Source organism: Rutidosis leptorrhynchoides, chromosome 6 (assembly GCF_046630445.1).
Source record: "Rutidosis leptorrhynchoides isolate AG116_Rl617_1_P2 chromosome 6, CSIRO_AGI_Rlap_v1, whole genome shotgun sequence".
NCBI lineage: Eukaryota > Viridiplantae > Streptophyta > Magnoliopsida > Asterales > Asteraceae > Rutidosis > Rutidosis leptorrhynchoides.
The window spans coordinates 131,099,524-131,122,334 of NC_092338.1; the positions used below are offsets into that span (position 1 = coordinate 131,099,524).

Genomic DNA, 22,811 nt, shown 5'->3' on the forward strand with positions numbered 1-22,811 from the left:
ACATGCTCATATATGATTAAAAACCTCAGAAAAATAGTTCGGGACCCGACCCGAACGTGTTGACTTTTTCGTTGACTTTGACCCGACCTAAGTTGACTTTTAATCAAACTTAACCAAATGTTTGTGCAATCGTTCTAACATGCTTTTATACTTGTACCTTGCATGAAACATGACAATTTGATCACATGCTATTATGATCGAGTCTTAACGAGCCATATGACTAATTGAACATCTTTGACCAATCGTGACTATCGTTATTGATAAAACCTATTTGTTTAGGTCAAGACTAGCATTGTTCTTTGCACACGTTACTCGTCGAAGTACTTATTTGCTCTTGCGCTCAAGGTGAGATCATAGTCCCACTTTTACTCATTTACACTTACATTTGGGATGAGAAAACATAAACGTTTCTTTTTACTAAGTGAACACAAGTACAGGAAAACAAACATTCTACATACGAGTTTGAACAAAAATCCTCAATTCGATTATCATTAGTTACACTTGCCGGGTGTAAGCGAGAACTTATGTTATATGGCCATATGGGTTTGACAAACCCTCATTCAAACGGTTCGCTACCGTTTACGAATGAAATATATTTTCGAGAAACAGTGTATGTTCTAACACTATTGTGATGGGGTTCTATGGAAGGAATGTTAAGCATTGATAATTGGGTGCTCGTGAAACAAACTTTTGGAATGTATTACTATTATATCATTGTTGCAATTCTTGTGGTTCACTTGTACTTACTTACTCAAACCTATGATTTCACCAACGTTTTCGTTGACAGATTTCTATGTTTTTCTCAGGTCCTTGAACATTTGTGTGATACATGCTTCCGCTCATTACTTTTGATACTTGCTTGGATGTCGAGTAAACATGCATACATGGAGCGTCTTTTGGCTACTTTCATTTGTGTCGCATATGTTTAAATTGTACTTTAAACTTTGTTATGTAACTAGTTGTCGAACTACCTTGTAAACCTTGAAACATCTTTACTTTTGAAATGAATGCGACATACTTTTGGTCAAACGTCGTTTTAAAGACTTATGACCACGTAACGGGACCTAAGTAGACGGCGCCGTCAATGACGATTTTGTCGGGTCGCTACATATCTAAAAACACCCGTAGCAAAACGTTTTTACTTCTGTAAATACATAACGCTACGTTAACTATGAATACGCAACCCAAAGGACCCGCGGCATCGCGCGGGCCCATTTTACTAGTTTGGCACTAAAGTTGACAATAAAACTAAACAAAAGTACTTGAAAGAAAAATAACTACATGTAGATATACAAGTTTTATTGTTGTGGACTTGTATGCTAACTTACCCAAGAAACGCTAGTTATAGTTCATGCCCACAAACCAACCACTTCCAAAAGTTATAAACAGAATAATTTTTTTAGTCATTTCACAAACATAAAAATAAATTAAAATAACAAGTAATAAATAATAAATAATGATATGATTAAACCAAAGGTCTCTTCTCTTCTTCCTCTTCATTTCTTCGGTTTTCGTCTTTACTTGAAGACAAGTCTTTCATCTTCTGAACCATTCTTGGGGCTGGTTTGTTCTCCGGTATCATTTTCAGTATAATTCCCATTGATATCAGAATCAAACCGGTCCCGTGTTGCTCCGTTAATGGCTTTGTGAAGATCAAGTAAGATAGCAGCAACGTCACCGCTTTTCTAGCCGTTGTTATCTATCAAATGTCATTACACACAACTTCATAAGCATTTAGTACTACAGATGATGCATAGGGATGGTAAAAATACCCGTACCCGACGGGAAATCGAAACCCGGCATTTTTGGGCCGCGTCCAGGTCTAGGCAAGGTATAGAGATGGATTGAAATTATTTGCGGCTTCGGGTCCGGGGACGGTTTTAGGTACAAATCCACGTACCCGACCCATATACCAGAAAGAGTATCCGAATCAGAATAAAGTATGCTATCAAACATTTGAAATTTCAAAGTAATTTTTGAAGGAGTGTACCATTGCAGTGGTGGCAGCTCCAAATATTGCAATGAGGGAAAGAACGGAGACTTGACCGATGAATGTTGCCATTGCTTCAAATACTAAGACACCATAGACGTACGGATGCTGTGCACACGAACCAAAAAACCATCACAAAGATGGCATCAGTCATACCAACAAGGTTTTAAGTTGTGGAATTTGATTAAAGAATATTGTGACAACGATGTCAATATGTATGCAACAGGGTAAAATATCAATTTTCATTTTAGAAAATTACAAAATTGGACTAGTTGGGTCAAAGTTATCCGTTTTTGGAATCTAAGTATATACCTCATAAGTCATTAGTAACATTAAACAGGTGTCGTACTCGTAAAAAAATCATAGAATATTAAACATAAACAGGTCCAAAAACATGTTCGATAACTACAACCAGTGCTGTAAACCACGTCCGTTGCGACGTTTTGGTGACTAGCCCGTCTCGACCCCGTCTGTCGTCTAATAAGTTGGTCAACGGTCAAAAGTCGGGTCAAATGCGGGAAAAGTCGGGTCAACGCTGGTCAGAAGTAAAAATTTCGGTTAAAATCGATCAAAAGTTGGTCAAATCAGTCAAAATTGACGTAATTAGTGTTAGTTTTCTGTATTATATTAACGATAAAATCGATTATAGTGCAAACTGGTCAACAAAGGTTTTTTGACTTTAAAATATTTGTGTATATATATTTATATATATAAAAGTCAACGTCCGTCTCGACCCCCTCGACGTTTTAAGGTCCCGACCGTCTCGACCCCGTTTCGAGTCTTTTTAAACCTTGAATACAATAAACATTGTAACACCTATTACAACTAAAAAAGAACCATTGTTAGAGCACTCCCAACGGTTAGTCCTGGAGACCCGCCCAAACTCGCCCACCCTGGGCGCCGTTGGCACCACCGCCGCCCAGCACTCGCCCAGGCGATTTCGTCCAGTTGGTTTACTATTCTCAGCATATTTGTGGGCGAAAAAAGTTGGGTATTTTTGCCCGTTATTTGCCTCCAACGGCTCTTTTGCCTCCAACGGCTCCAAACGGCTATTTTCCTTTTTTTTTTTTTATATTTCTTTTTTTACTCTATTTAAACTCCACATCTCAACCCCATTTTACACACAACTTTCATATTACTTCTCAATTTTTATTAATTTTTCTCACATCTTTCACCAAAAAAATGAGTTCCAAAAAAACACCAAACAAAGGAAAAACGAAACAACGTCCGGTAGTTCAAGATCCAAATTCGATTAGTCGAGATATGATGCAAATGCTACTCGATAACTCGCAACAAACTACCGGGTTTTCTCGTTTTGCAAATACTAATGCATTTGCGGGTATGTTCGGAAATGTCCATCAACAACAATCTCAAAATGTTCCGATCTACCATAACCAACAATCTCAAAATGTTCCACTCTTCCCGAACCAACTATCTCAAAATGTTCCAATCTACCTGAACCAACTATCTCAAAATGTTCAAAATCTACCCGAACCAACAACAAACGAAACAAACACCTTATTATCCAAGTCTCCTTGACGAATCGTCCGACGAAGAAGTTCCCGAAACACCACTCCAAAATGAACCCGAATCCGAACCCGAGCTCGAACCCGAACCCGAAAGTGATCCGAAAGGAAAAGGAAAAGGAAAAGTGGTAGAAAAGAAAGTGAGGTGTCCGAAGACCGCGTGGACCGACTTGGAGACAAAAATTTTAGCCGAGCGTTTTGTATTTGTTTCCGAACACCCAAGTGTCGGAAACGACCAAAGTCATACTTCATTTTCGGGAGAAGTCCGAAGACAATATAATTCGATTGTCCCGGTGAAAAGACGTCCGGATCAAATAAGTGGAAAATGGTCGAAAATGCAAAGGGATGTCAAGATATGGATCGGTATTTACAACAAATACGAGAGAATGTGGGAAAGTGGTTGTAATAATGACGACATTATGTCCGCGGCACGAATGGCTTTCAAAGCGCAAACAAAGGGACGACACTTTGCGTTTGAGGATGCGTGGCGAGTGTTAAGGAATTACCAGAAGTTTTTAGAAGGCGAAAGTATTTCGAGTAGCAACAAACGAAAAGAACCCGATCATATACCAATTAATGATCAAACCGAGGGAAGTTCCAACCCGAACACAAGCATGCACCCCGACCCAACCCAAATGGAAAATTTGTTAAAGGATACCGACCCAATCCGACGTCCTCCAAGTCGAGCTAAAAGTCAAAGGGACTCTTACTCATCCGATGCCGCGAGCCGTATGTCTTCCGATGAAGTTCGCTTTAAAATTGCTCAATCGGTCCAAGCTTCACAAGATGTGGCGAATCAAACCATGAAAAAGCTACAAGATGATAGCAGCATGCGGACTATGTTTAAAGGGTTGAAGCTTCTTTCCAAACCGGTGTCACGAGATTTGCCTCCCGATGAATAAGATATGCTAATGCTTGCTCGAGACAAAATTAAGAAAAAATATGCGAAGAAATTGCAAAACTTGGACGACGACGAGGAGTAGTTTGATTATTTAGCTTTCTAGTATTTTTTTTTTAATTGTCGTAATCTTTTAATTTTAAATTGTCGTAATGTTTTAAATTTTAATTATTGTATTTTTTTTAATTTTAATGAAATGGTAGTTTTATGTTTTTTATTTTAAATTTATCATATAAATATTAATAATTATTTGATAATATAAAATAATTCAAAAATAAAATAAAAAAAATGGAAGGAGGAGCGTCTTTGTTGGGAGTGTTTAGTCTTGGGTTTAGTCCTGGGAAGGAAGTGAGATGGAGGTGCTGATGTAGTGCTGAATGGTTGGTTAGTCCTGGAAGACATCCTGTCACCATTGGGAGCACTCTAACACCATTGCGACAAATACAAATTCAACCTTTTCAGCATCAAACTTTTAGGCCAAACTTATTAGTTTTGGTCTCAAATCCCAAACATGTTTGATAGGCAATATAAAATTTACAACGACAACAACACAAATAATTTAATATAGAAAATCTCTAATAATCTCTAATCATTTTAAGGAGATAAGCAAAAGAAACTTCACCTGCCAACACGAATCCCACGCTTTGAACAGTTCCCCTGTTAAAAGCATTGGAGGAATCAAAAAAGGCAAACCCACAACAGTTGAACAAAATAGCATCTCCATCTGCACAAGAAAGCCAATATTTTTAAAACAAAAACAAGAAAAAAATTAGTCATCTTTTAAATACTTTTAACTTTATTCGCACCCCTTTAAACGAAGAACATATTAAGTCACACGCAAATCACCTGTGTGGTATCAGGATTCATGGTAAAAATAGCTTCTTGAAAATTCCCAAGAAATGAATCCATGATCAACGCACCAGAAACCATCACAACACCGAGAATGCTAAAATTTGGTGAAGTATTTGCGTCCGCAAGCGTGAATAATATTAAACCCGCTACCAAAAGTAACGCAGACACGTATTCATGAGGAGGGTATTTTCGTCTTAATCCGGGAATAAATGCTCCCATGACCATCACCGGAAGAACCTGCCACATTTGCGTTAAAATTCAACCAAAATTCACAATGTGATTAATAATAGGATTTTTCTAACGACAGCCTTTTAAGGCTGTCGTTAACATGCATAAGTGTATTGTAAATAACAGTTAATATTGACTTTTTTTTTTTTTTTTGAAAGGCAAAAATTTATTATTATTATTATTATCAGTTAAGAGTACAAGAAGAGATGCATGCATGGAGATCATACAAGCTCTAAACTATACAATATGGAGAAGCTTTAACACACGAGAACACAAAAGGAATAGAGCTAGACTAGATCCAAATTTGTTAACCCTGAGCATCGAAGGTTAGAGGATTAAGCAGCCATTGAGCCCAGTCGAAGTTTACACTTTTGCAGCGCGTTGAGATCCAAAGAAAACTCATTGATTGAATCTCGTTCACTACCGTTGGAACGTTCCACTCTTTGTTTTCAAAAGTCTTTGCGTTTCTCCTATTCCAAATTACATAGCCCGTTACCCATTCGATTGCTTGCCACACCTTAGAGATTATTTGATTCGAAAGTGACCCATTTCCATTGAACATATCTACTGATCCCGAATAGCTAATGTCACCCATATTGCACCATTTGAAAATTTTGACCTAAACTTCCTTCACCTTTTGACAGTTTAGAATCATATGCTCGATCGACTCCGTCTCACTTTTGCAATTGGGACATAGGACCGAGTCGAGTTCTATACCCCGCTTATCTAACTCCACTCGGACCGGAAGTCTCCCTAGCTTCAACCTCCATACGAAAATACCTACTTTATGTGGAAGGAAAGTATTTCGCATGGTTGCCGAACCTAGAGACTGATTATGCAGCATCAGATTGTTTAACAACATCGAACAAGCGTAGACCGAGTAGATACCACTATTGTTTAGCGACCATGACCAAGAGTCTGATTGGTTGTTTGTACCTCTGAGATTACTCAGCTCCGTCTCAAGCTGAGCTAATTCATTTCGAGTTCTTCCAGTCGGTTCTCTAGTCCACTGACCATTTAACACTTTCGAAGTCCCAACACTCCATAGACGATCAGCAACCAAAGAATTTTGATTTGCATCCAATCTATATAATCTCGAGTATTTGTCACAGAAAGCCATATTACCGCACCACCGATCTTTCCAAAAATAAGTGTCGTTCCCATTGCCTATATTCTTCACGAAAGATGAAGCAAAGTTGATGTTCCACTTTTGAAAGGCTTTGTCTAAACCTAATATCCCTCCCCATAATGTTTTGTTACCTGCATCAACATGAGAAGAAGTAAAACCCAACCCCCCATCCCGCCCATAAATGCTCTTGATAATCTTGACCCAAAATGCATTATCTTCCAATCGAAAGCGCCACCACCATTTGCCCAATAAAGCTAGGTTTTTAGCTTTAAGTGAGCCGATACTAAACCCGCCCTTCTCATATGAGGAGAGAATAATGTCCCAACTAACCCACGATAGTTTATTGCACTCACCCGACCCGCCCCAAAAAAATTTACGACGCATACCTTCCAACAAGTTGATGACACCCGCCGGAGCACAGAATAGGGAGAAAGCGTACAACGGGAGACTACTAAGTACCGACTTGATGAGAGTAAGACGACCACCAAATGACATCGATTTTGATTTCCATTCCGCTAACCTTGCCCGACACTTTTCAATATAAGGTTCCCATTCTTTGATTTTGTTCATTCGTTGTCCGATTGGGAGCCCGAGATAAGTCATAGGAAAATTTCCGGCATTGCAACCAATTATATCCGCAAGCTCTTGAGTTGCTTCCGAGTTTACGCCTACCCCATAAAGACAACTTTTTGAGAGATTCACTTTGAGCCCCGAGACCTTTTCAAAACATTGAATAATTTTCATAAGATTTTGAAGGTTCCGCCTACTCCATTCTCCAAATAGAATGGTGTCGTCGGCGTATTGGAGATGCGAAACAACCACTTCATCACTACCGACTTTCACTCCTTTCAAGATATTTTTTTCGATTGCACTTTTCAATAATAGGCTTAAACCCTCGGAAGCAAGAATAAATAGATAAGGAGATAACGGGTCTCCTTGACGAACGCCCCTTTTTAACATGAATTCTTTGGTCGGGGACCCGTTAACAAGTATAGAAACTGTGGCCGAGTTTAGGCAAGTGTCCATCCAAGCAATCCATGTATCTCCAAATCCCATCAACTTAAGAATACCAAGAAGATACTTGCGGTTAATGCTATCAAAAGCTTTTTCAAAATCCGCCTTAAAAACTAAACTTTTTCTCTTGCGAGCTTTCAAATCATCCACTACCTCATTTGCGACTAAAATGCTATCCAGGATAAACCGCCCTTTGGAAAAAGCGCTTTGTTCACTACCCACAAGCTTTGGAACCACTTTTTTCAATCGATTTGCAAGCAATTTTGCGATCACTTTATAAAAACTTCCGATTAAGCTAATCGGGCGGTAGTCCCCTAAACCCATCGGGCAATTTTTTTTCGGAATGAGAGTGAGGAAAGAAGCGTTGCATCCCTTTGAAATCAATCTTTTTTCCCAGAACCAATCGATTGCGGCTATTAGATCATCTTTAATGAGCCACCAGAACTTCTTGTAAAATTTGAGATTAAAACCGTCGGGCCCAGGGGCCTTTAAGTCACTGCAGTCGTTTATTGCGGCCCAGATCTCATCTTCAGAGAAAGCCCACTCGAGTCTATTTGCATCTAAAGGACTTAAAACACTAAAGTTCAAATCTCGAAGCCCATCTGCTATCGGGTTGCTCGTGCTCTGATTATCAAAAAGAGAGCTGTAATACTTAAAAATTTCAGCTTTTACTACCTCTGGATCCTCCTGCCAAATACCATCAATACATAGCCCTCTGATCATTGTTTTGTTAAGGTTACGACGAATAGATGAATGGAAGAATCTAGTATTGTCGTCCCCTTCCGCTGCCCATTTGAGTTTAGATTTTTGTTTTAGCATTTGAGCTTTCGTGTGATCCAATTTGATCCAGTTCCTTCTTGCCTCCATCCATGAGCCGCGTTCAACACTATTCAAAACCCTCTGATCTGCTTGTTTTTCCCACTCCAAATATTCACTCTTAGCATTATCGATATCCATATCTAAGGATCCATACCTTGTTTTACTCCACGTTCGCAACATCTCTTTTACATTCTTCAGTTTGTCCCTAAACCTGCAGTCTTTATTCGAGCTACTCACCGGGGCATACCATGCGTCAATGATCAACTTCTCGACATCTTTTTCTTCGAACCAAACATCAAACACCTTGAAAGGTTTCGGGCCGTAATCATCATTTTTGTCCCTAAGGAGAATAGGACAATGATCTGATGTATTTCGATCTAAGGCTACCACTGAGATATCCTCCCACATGCTGAGAAAATTATCTGATGCCAAAAATCGGTCAAGTTTGCTTAGTTTAGCACCGTTATCACTTATTCTAGTGAATTTCTTCCTGACAAGAGGTACTTCGATGAGTTCCATTTTTTCGATGAAATCGTTGAAGAGTTTTGCTCTTCTACTGTTAAAAACGCAGTTTTGCCTTTCAATGCTATTGCGAACCTCGTTGAAATCCCCACCAATAACCCATGCCGCTTCGCGATATTCCATCAGAGATTCCAGACTTTCCCAAAATTTCCTTTTGTCTGAATCATTATGTGGACCATATACGTTGACTATAACCGTTTCCACTTCTTTTCCAATCCAATTCCCTTTGATTGCGAGAAAAAAATCTTTTACTACGGCTTGATTAACTTTGAACACACTAGGATCCCAAATGATGAACAACCCACCAGATTTACTGATTTTTGGTTTTTGAACAAACTCAAAATTTGGGCCACCCCATATGAACTCAATGAAGTTATCGGTGACTTCGCCACATTTAGTTTCTTGCACTAATACAACTCCGGGTTGCTCAGAGGAGCGTATTTTTCTAAACACGTTGTACCTGTTGTCCGAGAATTCATCTCTACCGAAGCTCCTGATGTTCCATGACAGAATCTTCATAAGTGTAAAGAGACATACGAGGTTGAGGGGGGGATGAGTTATTGGGATGTGGAATCCCAACGTACTCCTAGCTTTTCCCCAAACTCTTTTAATCCAACACTGCTCTCGGAGTTTAGCTTTGAGGTTCTGCCAGATAAGTGGGATTTGGATTTTAATTTGGTTTTGACCTTGACGTGTTTAGACTTTTGATTGATGATGATGTTGTTAGGAGTACGAGCTTTGTATTTTGCATGAAGAATTCGAGAAGAAGATTTCCAACTCCTAATACCGTTCCAGACCTGATTTTTCTGTCCTTTTTCACTGCGATTTTTGGTCCGCATGCTTTGGGTGTCATTACAGGTATTCCTTGAAAGGCCTGCTCGTGGGGATTTTTGGATAGGCCTTACAGTTGCATCGGATAACTTGGGAACATTTGTTCTGTTGGACGACTTGGCAAGGTTTAAGGGGATAGGTTGCGAAGAGGCTGAGGGAAAAGACGAAATTTTATGTTTGTTTTTTTGTTGTTTAGATTTTGCAGGTGACAGATGTGGAAGGGTGTGTGAATAAAAAGGGTTGGGGTTAGGGTTGATATTATCATGGTTCAACGAGTTTGGGGCATTTGAGATTCCATCATTACGAAGGTTGGGTGAGTCAAAAATTTTGAAGACACGAATAGGGCTAGTTTTTGGGCTGTGGGGCCTAACAGGATGAACTTTAGAAGCGTTGAGTTTGGTTAGATTGGTAGGTGTCGAAGGATTCGGGAGGTTTGAAGGTAATGGGGAAAGAGGATCATCAAGTTTATGTGAAGGTGGTAAAGGATAGTGGCTGCCAATATTGCAAGCAGGAGGGCACGTTTGTGGGTTATAGGTGCAGTTTCGTTTACAGGAAATATTATGTGGGTTTAAAACAGGGCTTTTACTTGGGCTAGGGGGAAGAGTTGGTTGGGGTGGAGGTGGGCTGTGCGTATGGGCCTTAGAGGAGATATTGTCATGGGTAGTATTGGGGTCAGGGATACAAGGAGTTGGGCTTGTTGATACATTGGGTCCAACAGAATTGAGTATGGGATTAAAGTCGTTAGAGTTTACCTTTTCCATATGCTTGGACCCACCATTATTTCCAGGAACATCATTGTGCCGGTTTCCACTGCTACAATTATTTTTGGAATTCGTGTACCCATCATTATTATTTTTGAATTCCTCTCGTGTTTCCATGCATTTAGACCCTTCGTCTTCAACTATTCCGGACCTGAATTTGGCCGGAATTTCTACTTCCGGTATGGATTCCTCGTCGGAAAAAATCTCGGTGTCACTATACAGAGGCGAAGACCAATCACTGTTGTTTTCCTCCATGCTTAGATCGAGTTCCACTATATCACCTCCTTCCTCTAAGACATGTGCATATACAATGGTTGAATCTACCTTGAGCATAACTTGATTATTGATGAAATTGTGTACCCTCTTTTTTATAAGAACACACCCTGCAATTAAATTCTGATTTTGGTTTTGTATCTCACAGTTCCTTGTGTCAAGAATCGGTCCCCACCAAGAAGCAATTTGTTTGAACATTGAGATGTTCCAACATGTTACCGGTACACCGTATATGTTTAGCCATGTAAGTCTCCCAGGAGAGACATAAGAAGGTTTCCAGTCACGAACATTTGTGATCCATCTTCGTATCCAATGGTCTTTATCGTTCAAAATGTTTTCAACCGAGTTGCGACTTTCGAATAAAAGCATAATTTCCAGTCCGCCTAAATATTTAATAGAGAAATTGTTCAGACCCCCCTCCTCCAGTACCTGTTGTATTCGTTGAAGAATGTCCATGTCTTTTGCTTCACCAATAAGTCCTTTTTTCAATAGCTCAACATTTAAATTGGCTTCTTGAATCTGAATCGTTCGGTTGTCTGTTCGGTTGTCTGGGATTCCATTCCCTGTTTGGTGTGTGTAATATTTTGCTGGAGGTATTGTTTTGTTCTTCTTGACAGCACTTCCGACCACCTCGCTGAACCCCCTCCCATCTCTAAAGGAATCATTCCATCTGCACCTCTTTTCTGTGTACTTATCTTCATTCCTTTTGTTACCATAATGGGAGGTGTGGTAATTGTAGTTTTCTGACTCGTTTGTTTTCTGCCCTTTTTCGTTGATGGCCCTATAAGCTTTGATAGGAACATCACCGATGAGGATAGTGCTGAGTTTCTTTGCAAACGCCTCCGGATCTCGAATGCCTTCAAACCTTACAAACCCGAAACGTTGACCATTCTTTAGTGTTTTCCTTGCGATATAGACATCCCGTACCGAACCATATCTCTTGAACATTCTCCATAGGTCTGTTATCATCCACGTTAAGGGGAAATTGAAAATCAGAAACGAAGTCACATTGTTGCCGAAGAACCCCGTCCGTCGATACCCGTAGTCTCTGCCGTTGTATTTGTCGTCAGCCGCCGCCGTGTCCCTTTGAGTGCCATGAACCGTTGCTTTCACTCTCTCACCTCTCATCATTTTAATCGCATTAATATTGACTTTTTTAGAAGCAATTATTCAAATTTACAAGATATTTAAGCACCTTAACAACAGCCTAAGGGTAATATGGCATTAAACTTTATGACCCACAAAACAATCAGGGGCGGAGGCATGATTTACCTTATGGTAGCACGTGCCCCCAATGCCGATCGTGATATAAGTTCAACATGTATCTAATTTATACAACAATAGGCATTAGTAAGCATTCATGCACCCACTATTTCCGTAAAATCTCCACGTGAACTTTATAATCATGGGGCACTCTCACATATTTATCATTTTTGTGCAATGTTAGATACTACTCCTACTTGCTTATTTCAGTTAGGTGCTATAAGTTTTTATAATTTATTTACCAAGTTAACACAAATCTAATTATAATTTAATTTAGTGACTTTAGAAATAGTTTAACTTGAGAGTTAAAACTTGAAAATTTTGTAAGATTCAATACTGTTGTTATACAATGTATATTACTATATTAGGCTTGCTTAATTGTTCATTTGTTTATAGTTTTATCGTATGCTATTATACCGATTTTTGAATCGTTTATAATAGGCTTGAAATTTGTGCCACCAGCGATTAAAAATCCTGGCTCCGCCCCTGAAAACAATACGAAGGAACGAGATCAATTTTTTTACCTTGGTGGATTTAAACATTAATTGAGCAGGGTAATTGAGCCAAGCCAAAGAGCCTTTGGTGAGACCATTAGAACCCATGAGAACAGCCGAAAGCTTTACGTACGTCTTCCATGGGTTCACCATTTGCTTGGTGGTGAAACCTTGTAAGTAAATTAAAGCAATGTAAACCCATCCTTGAATGAAGGTAAAATACCAGCCGTAACTACACGAAACAATAAAATTCAGAGAGTTAACCTTTTTGTTATGCATAATCATAAGATTTGCAAACCTTAACCTTATAAAGAACGCTTAAATTCCTCATGAGATGTAAAACAAACCTGAATTTTAGCCGATTATATACATATTCCTGAAAGGAGAAAAACAACCATAATGTCAAGTAATGGCATTACTCAAAAACCATAAAAACAATTTTGACTTATGGCGGTCAATGATATAAATTTGATCTTTGCATATCACATGCAGAGGATTAACATCAACATTGTGCTACATAGAATTTTAGACATGTCTTGACTCTTGACTACACAAAAAATAAAAACTAAGGAATTATGTTGATTTAAATTAAATGTACATCACCAAGTTTGAGAGTTAGGATAATTAAACTCAAACAATGACCCTTGTTTTCAGGGTCAAATTAACAACACAAACATCAAGATTAAAGATTTCTTAAGAATGCAAAAGGCAAATTACTTGATAAATGGAGTTTATTGTTGAGGAGCACATGCACAAAATTCCAAATATATAAAGATTCTTTCCCTCCACTGCACAATAAGTCTTTAACTTATACTCCTAGCAGCAAAATTTGTACTTTTGACCATATGGACTATTTGACTATTTACTTTTACTATTCAACATCAAAACACATCCATAATCCGAGTCAAACATAATTTGGAGAGATTTATGGGAACTTAATGTACGTTACAAATTTACAATATCCTCCGCCTAAAAACTTATTAGGGTCAAATTTCATTTATTAATAATAATTAACGAGGTTAGTTATTAATAATATTAATATGTAATATATTATATCTTTACTATAAAAGGAAAAAAAAAAATCAAACTCAAACAAAGAAGATGATATTATCATCCAAAAAAGTTTAAGCAACAAACAAGCAACTGAAGCAAGGATTATTCCATATTCCATAGTTATTAGCAAATTGATATGAAAATCAATTTGTGATATGCTAAGTAGGACCCACTTAGGATTCACATAAAAATCAAGGCCATCGACTCTTTTAACTTTTTTACAAAAATGACTACTATTAAAAAACACACACATTTCGGAAAAAGTAAGCAATTAGATTAAAGAAAGAGTCAATAAAGCTTTACTTTACTATCATCTTAATTTCTGCAGGCAAATTCCATAAAGTCTTTGCATGCAAGCCTTAAACGTCATCAATATTTTAAGATTAATTTGTAACCAATAGAAATATATTTAATTAATACTTAGCTTGTTCTGTTTACATGGAATTTTACTTTTCTGTATAAAAAAATAATATCCAAATAGAATATCAGCTAAATTATCATGGTTTCTTCAAGAAACACCAAATCTTTAAAACTTTAACTAATCAAATATAGTTTTCTGTTTTTTTTTCTTTTCTGTTTTTTTCAGAAACACCCTATTCTTGAAAAAATTTAGCAACTTAAATTCATGGGTGTTTTAATACCACACTATTCTTAAACAAATTCAATAACTTACACATGGGTTTACTAATTTATTACAGAACTAAAGCATCTAGCTAAAAAGATTGTTAATTTATTCAAAAAAAGCCCTAATTTTTTCAAGATTAACCAAAGGGTATAACAGAATTACCTCACAAACACCATTAACAAGATAACCAAAGAAAAACCCAGAAGTACAAATGAGAAATTGCTGCCACATAGGACGATCAGAGAGTGAAATACCAAACAGAGATCTTGATTGTTCTTCGTTGTTCTTCATTTTTTATGAAAACTTGTTAAAAAAGATAATAACTTTAATGACAATAGTGAAGAACAGGAATGAATTTCATATGAAGATATTTATATTGATCAACTGGGTTTTGTGCATGTTGATTTTAGGGATTGATTAAAGGGAGCGTATCGGTTCAATCACGCTAAACATGTATCGCTGTAACACATGAAACATAAAGGGTTATATAGTATTTATTAAAGAGAGAGGAAAAAAGAGTGATTTACAGGCTTTGGGTTTTGGAGAAGAGAAGGGGTGTGCATATTTAGGAGACTTCAATTGGGTTTTTTTTTTCTATTAAAGGGAAAAAAAAAAGTGGAAAACATAAAATATTGTACTGTAGTAACTCGTTTGTTGGTTTTCATACCTTATTATTATTATTATTATTATTATTATTATTATTATTATAATAATAAACTTAAAAGTATTAAAACTTACAAAAAATTAGTGGGGAGCCTAGAGACAATCTGGGCCCCCACACCTCTAGCAATAGCAAAACCTATCCTAGTAAAAATATGAGCAGCAGCACCGGCACCAATATCTTGCGCCATCGAACTCTTCTGAACCCGCTTTAGCAAAGAAACAGCATCCTTTTCTAATTCCCCAAGGGAAGAAAATGAGAAAGGAATGAAACCATAACCAATCGTCTGACAGCTAGATTCGTACTTGACCCGCTTCCGACGAGCCGCATCAACCACAGCACGTCCAGGGACAAAGTCAGAAAGCCCAGACTGTGTCAAAGGAGAAGACCCTGTCAAGTCAACACAAACATCGCGACCACAATCCCAGGAATAAAGTAACACATCTGCAGGTCTGAGGGCCCTGTCGTTCCCTCAAGACAACCCAATGTCAACCTCCTTTCTCGCTGAAATCCCAGATCGATAACAAACATCAACAAGGGAATCCCGAACAACATTATGTCGATGCTTAATACCCACCATACCAGCACAAGACACCGCGTGATCCCCGAAAATATCCCCAGTAAAAACCCTTGAACAGGCAGAGCATGCCGTCGAGATAGAGAACAATGGAACACCCAACCGGTAGCACAACACACATCGGTAAGTCTTTGCGTTCATCGTCTGACCCAACCCCAAAATAGGGACTGCCCTTAGCCAAGCAGAGGTGTGATCACCCTGCTGCGATTTCCATAAGGCCGATTGTCGGGGAGATAACGAAAAAGTGGATTCTGCAGAAGCGGTAACCTTTGTGAAATAAACATCTGCCAATTTCTTCATGAGTATTGGGGCAGCGACCTCACTCGGATTACCTAAAATATCAAACCCAACTGTTTTATTAAACAGACCCAATGCATCTTCAAAAGCACGACCAAGACCAACAATACTCGCATGACGAAGTAGCTTGGTCTGCAATCCAGCAGACTGTAAACGAGAAGCCAGAAAAGCATAATGACGAACATCTCCCGCAGAATAAACACCAAGCCCTCCAAATGCAAATGGCAAGGTGGCAAGCCGCCACTGCCAATCACCAAACCCAGGCCCTGAAGCGGTAACAATACGCTCCAAGGAAGATCGAAGGGCTCCATCGAAAGCGCGTTGAGCCGCCTCAAATATACTAGGAGGACAAGTACGCAAGGAAAAGTAGAGTTTAGAAACTCCCGTACATGCCCTAAGCAACAACAACTCACACTGAGGATCATCAAGCTTAGCAACCTTATCCATAAGCGCAATGGACTTGGTCACCCTTTGCATCACCAGTTCACTACTAAAACCAGGATCGGAACTTGCGGGGGCCCCAAGCAACTTAACACCATTTAAAGGCCGAGCAATATTAGGAGGAAAGACACCTACTTGCCTGCTGCGAGGGTCCTCCGTAGGCCAGAAAATTTCTGTTTTTTCAACGTTGAGATGCAGCCCAAAACGAGGCCCATCCTCCATAATCAAATGCAAAACCTTCCCCACCACCAAAGTGTCCCCAATAATAGTACCATCATCCAAATACCACGCCTGAAGACAAACCTCAAAATTATCTCTGATTTTAGAAACCAAGGGTTGTAGGACCAAAGCAAAAAGCAGCGGACCAAGGGGATCACCCTGTTGCACCCCCTGAGAAGACCATAATGTGTGGTTCCCATAATACAATCTGGCTGGATTAGAGTAGCAAAATTCAACCCACCGAGAAAGGCTCGGACAAAGGCGGCGAACTTCACGTAACATGACCGTACGATCAACTAGATTGAAGGCATTTTGAAAATCAACTAATAACATACAAAAAATTAGTGGGAAGCCTAGAGACAATCTGGGCCCCCACACCTCTAGCAATAGCAAAACCTATCCTAGTAAAAATATGAGCAGCAGCACCGGCACCAATATCTTGCGCCATCGAACTCTTCTGAACCCGCTTTAGCAAAGAAACAGCCTCCTTCTCTAATTCCCCAAGTGAAGAAAAAGAGAAAGGAATGAAACCATAACCAATCGCCAGACAACTAGATTCGTACTTGACCCGCTTCCGACGAGCCGCATCAATTCGTACTTGACCCGCTTCCGACGAGCCGCATCAATCACAGCACGTCCAGGGACAAAGTCAGAAAGCCCAGACTGTGTCAAAGGAGAAGACCCTGTCAAGTCAACACAAACATCGCGACCACAATCCCAGGAATAAAGTAACACATCTGCAGGTCTGAGGGCTCTGTCGTTCCCTCCAGACAACCCAATGTCAACCTCCTTTCTCGCTGAAATCCCAGATCGATAACAAACATCAACAAGGGAATCCCGAACAATATTATGTCGATGCTTAATACCCACCATACCAGCACAAGACACCGCGTGATCCCCGAAAATATCCCCAGTAAAAACCCTTGAACAGGCAGAGCATGCCGTCGAGATAGAGAACAATGGAACACCTAACCGGTAGCACAACACACATCGGTAAGTCTTTGCGTTCATCGTCTGACCCAACCCCAAAATAGGGACTGCCCTTAGCCAAGCAGAGGTGTGATCACTCTGCTGTGATTTCCATAAGGCCGATTGTCGGGGAGATAACGAAAAAGTGGATTCAGCAGAAGCGGTAACCTTTGTGAAATAAACATCTGCCAATTTCTTCATGAGTATTAGGGCAGCGACCTCACTCGGATTACCTAAAATATCAAACCCAACCGTTTTATTAAACAGACCCAATGCATCTTCAAAAGCACGACCAAGACCAACAATACTCGCATGACGTAGGAGCTTGGTCTGCAATCCAGCAGACTGTAATCGAGAAGCCAGAAAAGCATAATGACGAACATCTCCCGCAGAATAAACACCAAGCCCTCCAAATGCAAATGGCAAGGTGGCAAGCCGCCACTGCCAATCACCAAACCCAGGCCCTGAAGCAGTAACAATACGCTCCAAGGAAGATCGAAGGGCTCCATCGAAAGCGCGTTGAGCCGCCTCAAATATACTAGGAGGACAAGTACGCAAGGAAAAATAGAGTTTAGAAACTCCCGTACATGCCCTAAGCAACAACAACTCACACTGAGGATCATCAAGCTTAGCAACCTTATCCATAAGCGCAATGGACTTGGTCACCCTTTGCATCACCAGTTCACTACTAAAACCAGGATCGGAACTTGCGGGGGCCCCAAGCAACTTAACACCATTTAAAGGCCGAGCAATATTAGGAGGAAAGACACCTACTTGCCTGCTGCGAGGGTCCTCCGTAGGCCAGAAAATTTCCGTTTTTTCAACGTTGAGATGCAGCCCAAAACGAGGCCCATCCTCCATAATCAAATGCAAAACCTTCCCCACCACCAAAGTGTCCCCAATAATAGTACCATCATCCAAATACCACGCCTGAAGACAAACCTCAAAATTATCTCTGATTTTAGAAACCAAGGGTTGTAGGACCAAAGCAAAAAGCAGCGGACCAAGGGGATCACCCTGTTGCACCCCCTGAGAAGACCATTATTATTATTATTATTATTATTATTATTATTATTATTATTATTATTATTATTATTATTATTATTATTATTATTATTATTATTATTATTATAATAAACTTAAAAGTATTAAAACTTACAAAAAAATTAGTGGGAAACCTAGAGACAATCTGGGCCCCCACACCTCTAACAATAGCAAAACCTATCCTAGTAAAAATATGAGCAGCAGCACCGGCACCAATATCTTGCGCCATCGAACTCTTCTGAACCCGCTTTAGCAAAGAAACAGCATCCTTTTCTAATTCCCCAAGGGAAGAAAATGAGAAAGGAATGAAACCATAACCAATCGCCTGACAGCTAGATTCGTACTTGACCCGTTTCCGACGAGCCGCATCTGTAGTGACCCGAACTTTTCCATGTTTATATATATTAATTGAGATTGATATTTACATGATTAAATGTTTCCAACATGTTAAGCAATCAAACTTGTTAAGACTTGATTAATTGAAATATGTTTCATATAGACAATTGACCACCCAAGTTGACCGGTGATTCACGAACGTTAAAACTTGTAAAAACTATATGATGACATATATATGGTTGTATATATAGTTAACATGATATTATGATAAGTAAACATATCATTAATTATATTAACAATGAACTACATATGTAAAAACAAGACTACTAACTTAATGATTTTGAAACGAGACATATATGTAACGATTATCGTTGTAACAACATTTAATGTATATATATCATATTAAGAGATATTCGTACATCATAATATCATGATAATATAATAATTTAAAATCTCTTTTTATATTATAAACATTGGGTTAACAACATTTAACAAGATCGTTAACCTAAAGGTTTCAAAACAACATTTACATGTAACGACTAACGATGACTTAACGACTCAGTTAAAATGTATATACATGTAGTGTTTTAATATGTATTTATACACTTTTGAAAGACTTCAATACACTTATCAAAATACTTCTACTTAACAAAAATGCTTACAATTACATCCTCGTTCAGTTTCATCAACAATTCTACTCGTATGCACCCGTATTCGTACTCGTATAATACACAGCTTTTAGATGTATGTACTATTGGTATATACACTCCAATGATCAGCTCTTAGCAGCCCATGTGAGTCACCTAACACATGTGGGAACCATCATTTGGCAACTAGCATGAAATATCTCATAAAATTACAAAAATATGAGTAATCATTCATGACTTATTTACATGAAAACAAAATTACATATCCTTTATATCTAATCCATACACCAACGACCAAAAACACCTACAAACACTTTCATTCTTCAATTTTATTCATCTAATTGATCTCTCTCAAGTTCTATCTTCAAGTTCTAAGTGTTCTTCATAAATTCCAAAAGTTCTAGTTTCATAAAATCAAGAATACTTTCAAGTTTGCTAGCTCACTTCCAATCTTGTAAGGTGATCATCCAACCTCAAGAAATCTTTGTTTCTTACAGTAGGTTATCATTCTAATACAAGGTAATAATCATATTCAAACTTTGGTTCAATTTCTATAACTATAACAATCTTATTTCAAGTGATGATCTTACTTGAACTTGTTTTCGTGTCATGATTCTGCTTCAAGAACTTCGAGCCATCCAAGGATCCGTTGAAGCTAGATCCATTTTTCTCTTTTCCAGTAGGTTTATCCAAGGAACTTAAGGTAGTAATGATGTTCATAACATCATTCGATTCAAACATATAAAGCTATCTTATTCGAAGGTTTACACTTGTAATCACTAGAACATAGTTTAGTTAATTCTAAACTTGTTCGCAAATAAAAGTTAATACTTCTAACTTGACTTTTAAAATCAACTAAACACATGTTCTATATCTATATGATATGCTAACTTAATGATTTAAAACCTGGAGACACGAAAAACACCGTAAAACCGGATTTACGCCGTCGTAGTAACACCGCGGGCTGTTTTGGGTTAGTTAATTAAAAACTATGATAAACTTTGATTTAAAAGTTGTTATTCTGAGAAAATGATTTTTATTATGAACATGAAACTATATCCAAAAATTATGGTTAAACTCAAAGTGGAAGTATGTTTTCTAAAATGGCCATCTAGACGTCGTTTTTTTCGACTGAAATGACTACCTTTACAAAAACGACTTGTAACTTATTTTTCTGACAATAAACCTATACTTTTTCTGTTTAGATTCATAAAATAGAGTTCAATATGAAACCATAGCAATTTGATTCACTCAAAACGGATTTAAAATGAAGAAGTTATGGGTAAAACAAGATTGGATAATTTTTCTCATTTTAGCTACGTGAAAATTGGTAACAAATCTATTCCAACCATAACTTAATCAACTTGTATTGTATATTATGTAATCTTGAGATACCATAGACACGTATACAATGTTTCGACCTATCATGTCGACACATCTATATATATTTCGGAACAACCATAGACACTCTATATGTGAATGTTGGAGTTAGCTATACAGGGTTGAGGTTGATTCCAAAATATATATAGTTTGAGTTGTGATCAATACTGAGATACGTATACACTGGGTCGTGGATTGATTCAAGATAATATTTATCGATTTATTTCTGTACATCTAACTGTGGACAACTAGTTGTAGGTTACTAACGAGGACAGCTGACTTAATAAACTTAAAACATCAAAATATATTAAAAGTGTTGTAAATATATTTTGAACATACTTTGATATATATGTATATATTGTTATAGGTTCGTGAATCAACCAGTGGCCAAGTCTTACTTCCCGACGAAGTAAAAATCTGTGAAAGTGAGTTATAGTCCCACTTTTAAAATCTAATATTTTTGGGATGAGAATACATGCAGGTTTTATAAATGATTTACAAAATAGACACAAGCACGTGAAACTACATTCTATGGTTGAATTATCGAAATCGAATATGCCCCTTTTTATTAAGTCTGGTAATCTAAGAATTAGGGAACAGACACCCTAATTGACGCGAATCCTAAAGATAGATCTATTGGGCCTAACAAACCCCATCCAAAGTACCGGATGCTTTAGTACTTCGAAATTTATATCATATCCGAAGGGTGTCCCGGAATGATGGGGATATTCTTATATATATGCATCTTGTTAATGTCGGTTACCAGGTGTTCACCATATGAATGATTTTTATCTCTATGTATGGGATGTGTATTGAAATATGAAATCTTGTGGTCTATTGTTACGATTTGATATATATAGGTTAAACCTATAACTCACCAACATTTTTGTTGACGTTTAAAGCATGTTTATTCTCAGGTGAATACTAAGAGCTTCCGCTGTTTCATACTAAAATAAGGACAAGATTTGGAGTCCATGTTTGTATGATATTGTGTAAAAACTGCATTCCAGAAACTGATTTCGATGTAACATATTTGTATTGTAAACCATTATGTAATGGTCGTGTGTAAACAGGATATTTTAGATTATCATTATTTGATAAATTACGTAAAGCTTTTTAAACCTTTATTGATAAAATAAAGGTTATGGTTTGTTTTAAAATGAATGCAGTCTTTGAAAAACGTCTCATATAGAGGTCAAAACCTCGCAACGAAATCAATTAATATGGAACGTTTTTAATCAATAAGAACGGGACATTTCAGTTGGTATCAGAGCGTTGGTCTTAGAGAACCAGAATTTTGCATTAGTGTGTCTTATCTAGTTTGTTAGGATGCATTAGTGAGTCTGGACTTCGACCGTGTTTACTTGAAAAATGATTGCTTAACAAATTTTGTTGGAAACTATATATTTTTAACATGTGAATATTATGTGATATATTAATCTCTTAACGCGTTTGATATTATGTGATAGATGTCTACCTCTAGAACAAGTCCCATTGACTTACCTAATAATAATGAAGAGTCAAATGTAAATTGGAATGATTCGTGGACTGATTCACAAGTTCCCGAAGAGGAACCGGAAGAAGAGTCGGAACCGGAAGAAGAATCGGAACCGGAAGAAGAATCGGAACCGGATGAAGAAATAGAACCGGTGGGGGAAATAATAAAACAGTTAAGTAAAAGAAAATCCTCAACCAACCGACCAAGGTTAATTATGGTCAATGGTGTTTCCGCCAAGGAAGCAAAATATTGGGAGGATTACAAATTCTCCGATGAATCGGATTCCGACGAGAATTCCGATGATGTTATAGAAATTACCCCAACTGAATTTAAAAAGGCAAAAGAAAATAATAAGGGAAAGGGCATAAAAATAGAGAAATCTAATTTCAATATCTATGAACTTTATATGTATCGTCAACCCCCGAAGTCCTTAAGTTGTAACAATGACCCGGGAACCTCTAAAC

General features: G+C 38.0%; 1 protein-coding gene across 2 annotated transcripts; it reads right to left on the minus strand.

Moving 5' to 3' along the window:
- Positions 1-1,262: 1,262 nt before the first annotated feature.
- Positions 1,263-14,857, minus strand: LOC139851377 (UDP-galactose/UDP-glucose transporter 2-like). 2 transcript variants are annotated; one of them, XM_071840405.1, is made up of 7 exons: positions 14,441-14,856; positions 12,948-12,976; positions 12,631-12,832; positions 5,261-5,503; positions 5,037-5,138; positions 1,991-2,098; positions 1,263-1,699 (listed from the first exon to the last, which is right to left on the minus strand). In XM_071840405.1, exons 1-7 carry the CDS (start codon positions 14,567-14,569, stop codon positions 1,466-1,468), a joined length of 1,047 nt encoding a protein of 348 aa, XP_071696506.1. In that variant the 5' UTR covers positions 14,570-14,856; the 3' UTR covers positions 1,263-1,465. The 2 variants fall into 2 exon arrangements, with proteins under 2 accessions (XP_071696506.1, XP_071696507.1); XM_071840406.1 differs by lacking the exon at positions 1,991-2,098 and having other exon boundaries at positions 14,441-14,857.
- Positions 14,858-22,811: the final 7,954 nt, after the last annotated feature.

What these genes read in the sequence shown, in the direction of transcription:
- LOC139851377 (XM_071840405.1), bottom strand. Translation starts at nt 14,569, where the DNA reads ATGAAGAACAACGAAGAACAATCAAGATCTCTGTTTGGTATTTCACTC. An exon ending in TGAATCCTGATACCACACAG is followed by an intron (nt 5,139 to 5,260) that starts GTGATTTGCGTG and finishes TTTCTTGTGCAG; the next exon opens with ATGGAGATGCTATTTTGTTC. An exon ending in GAGCTGCCACCACTGCAATG is followed by an intron (nt 1,700 to 1,990) that starts GTACACTCCTTC and finishes GACATTTGATAG; the next exon opens with ATAACAACGGCTAGAAAAGC.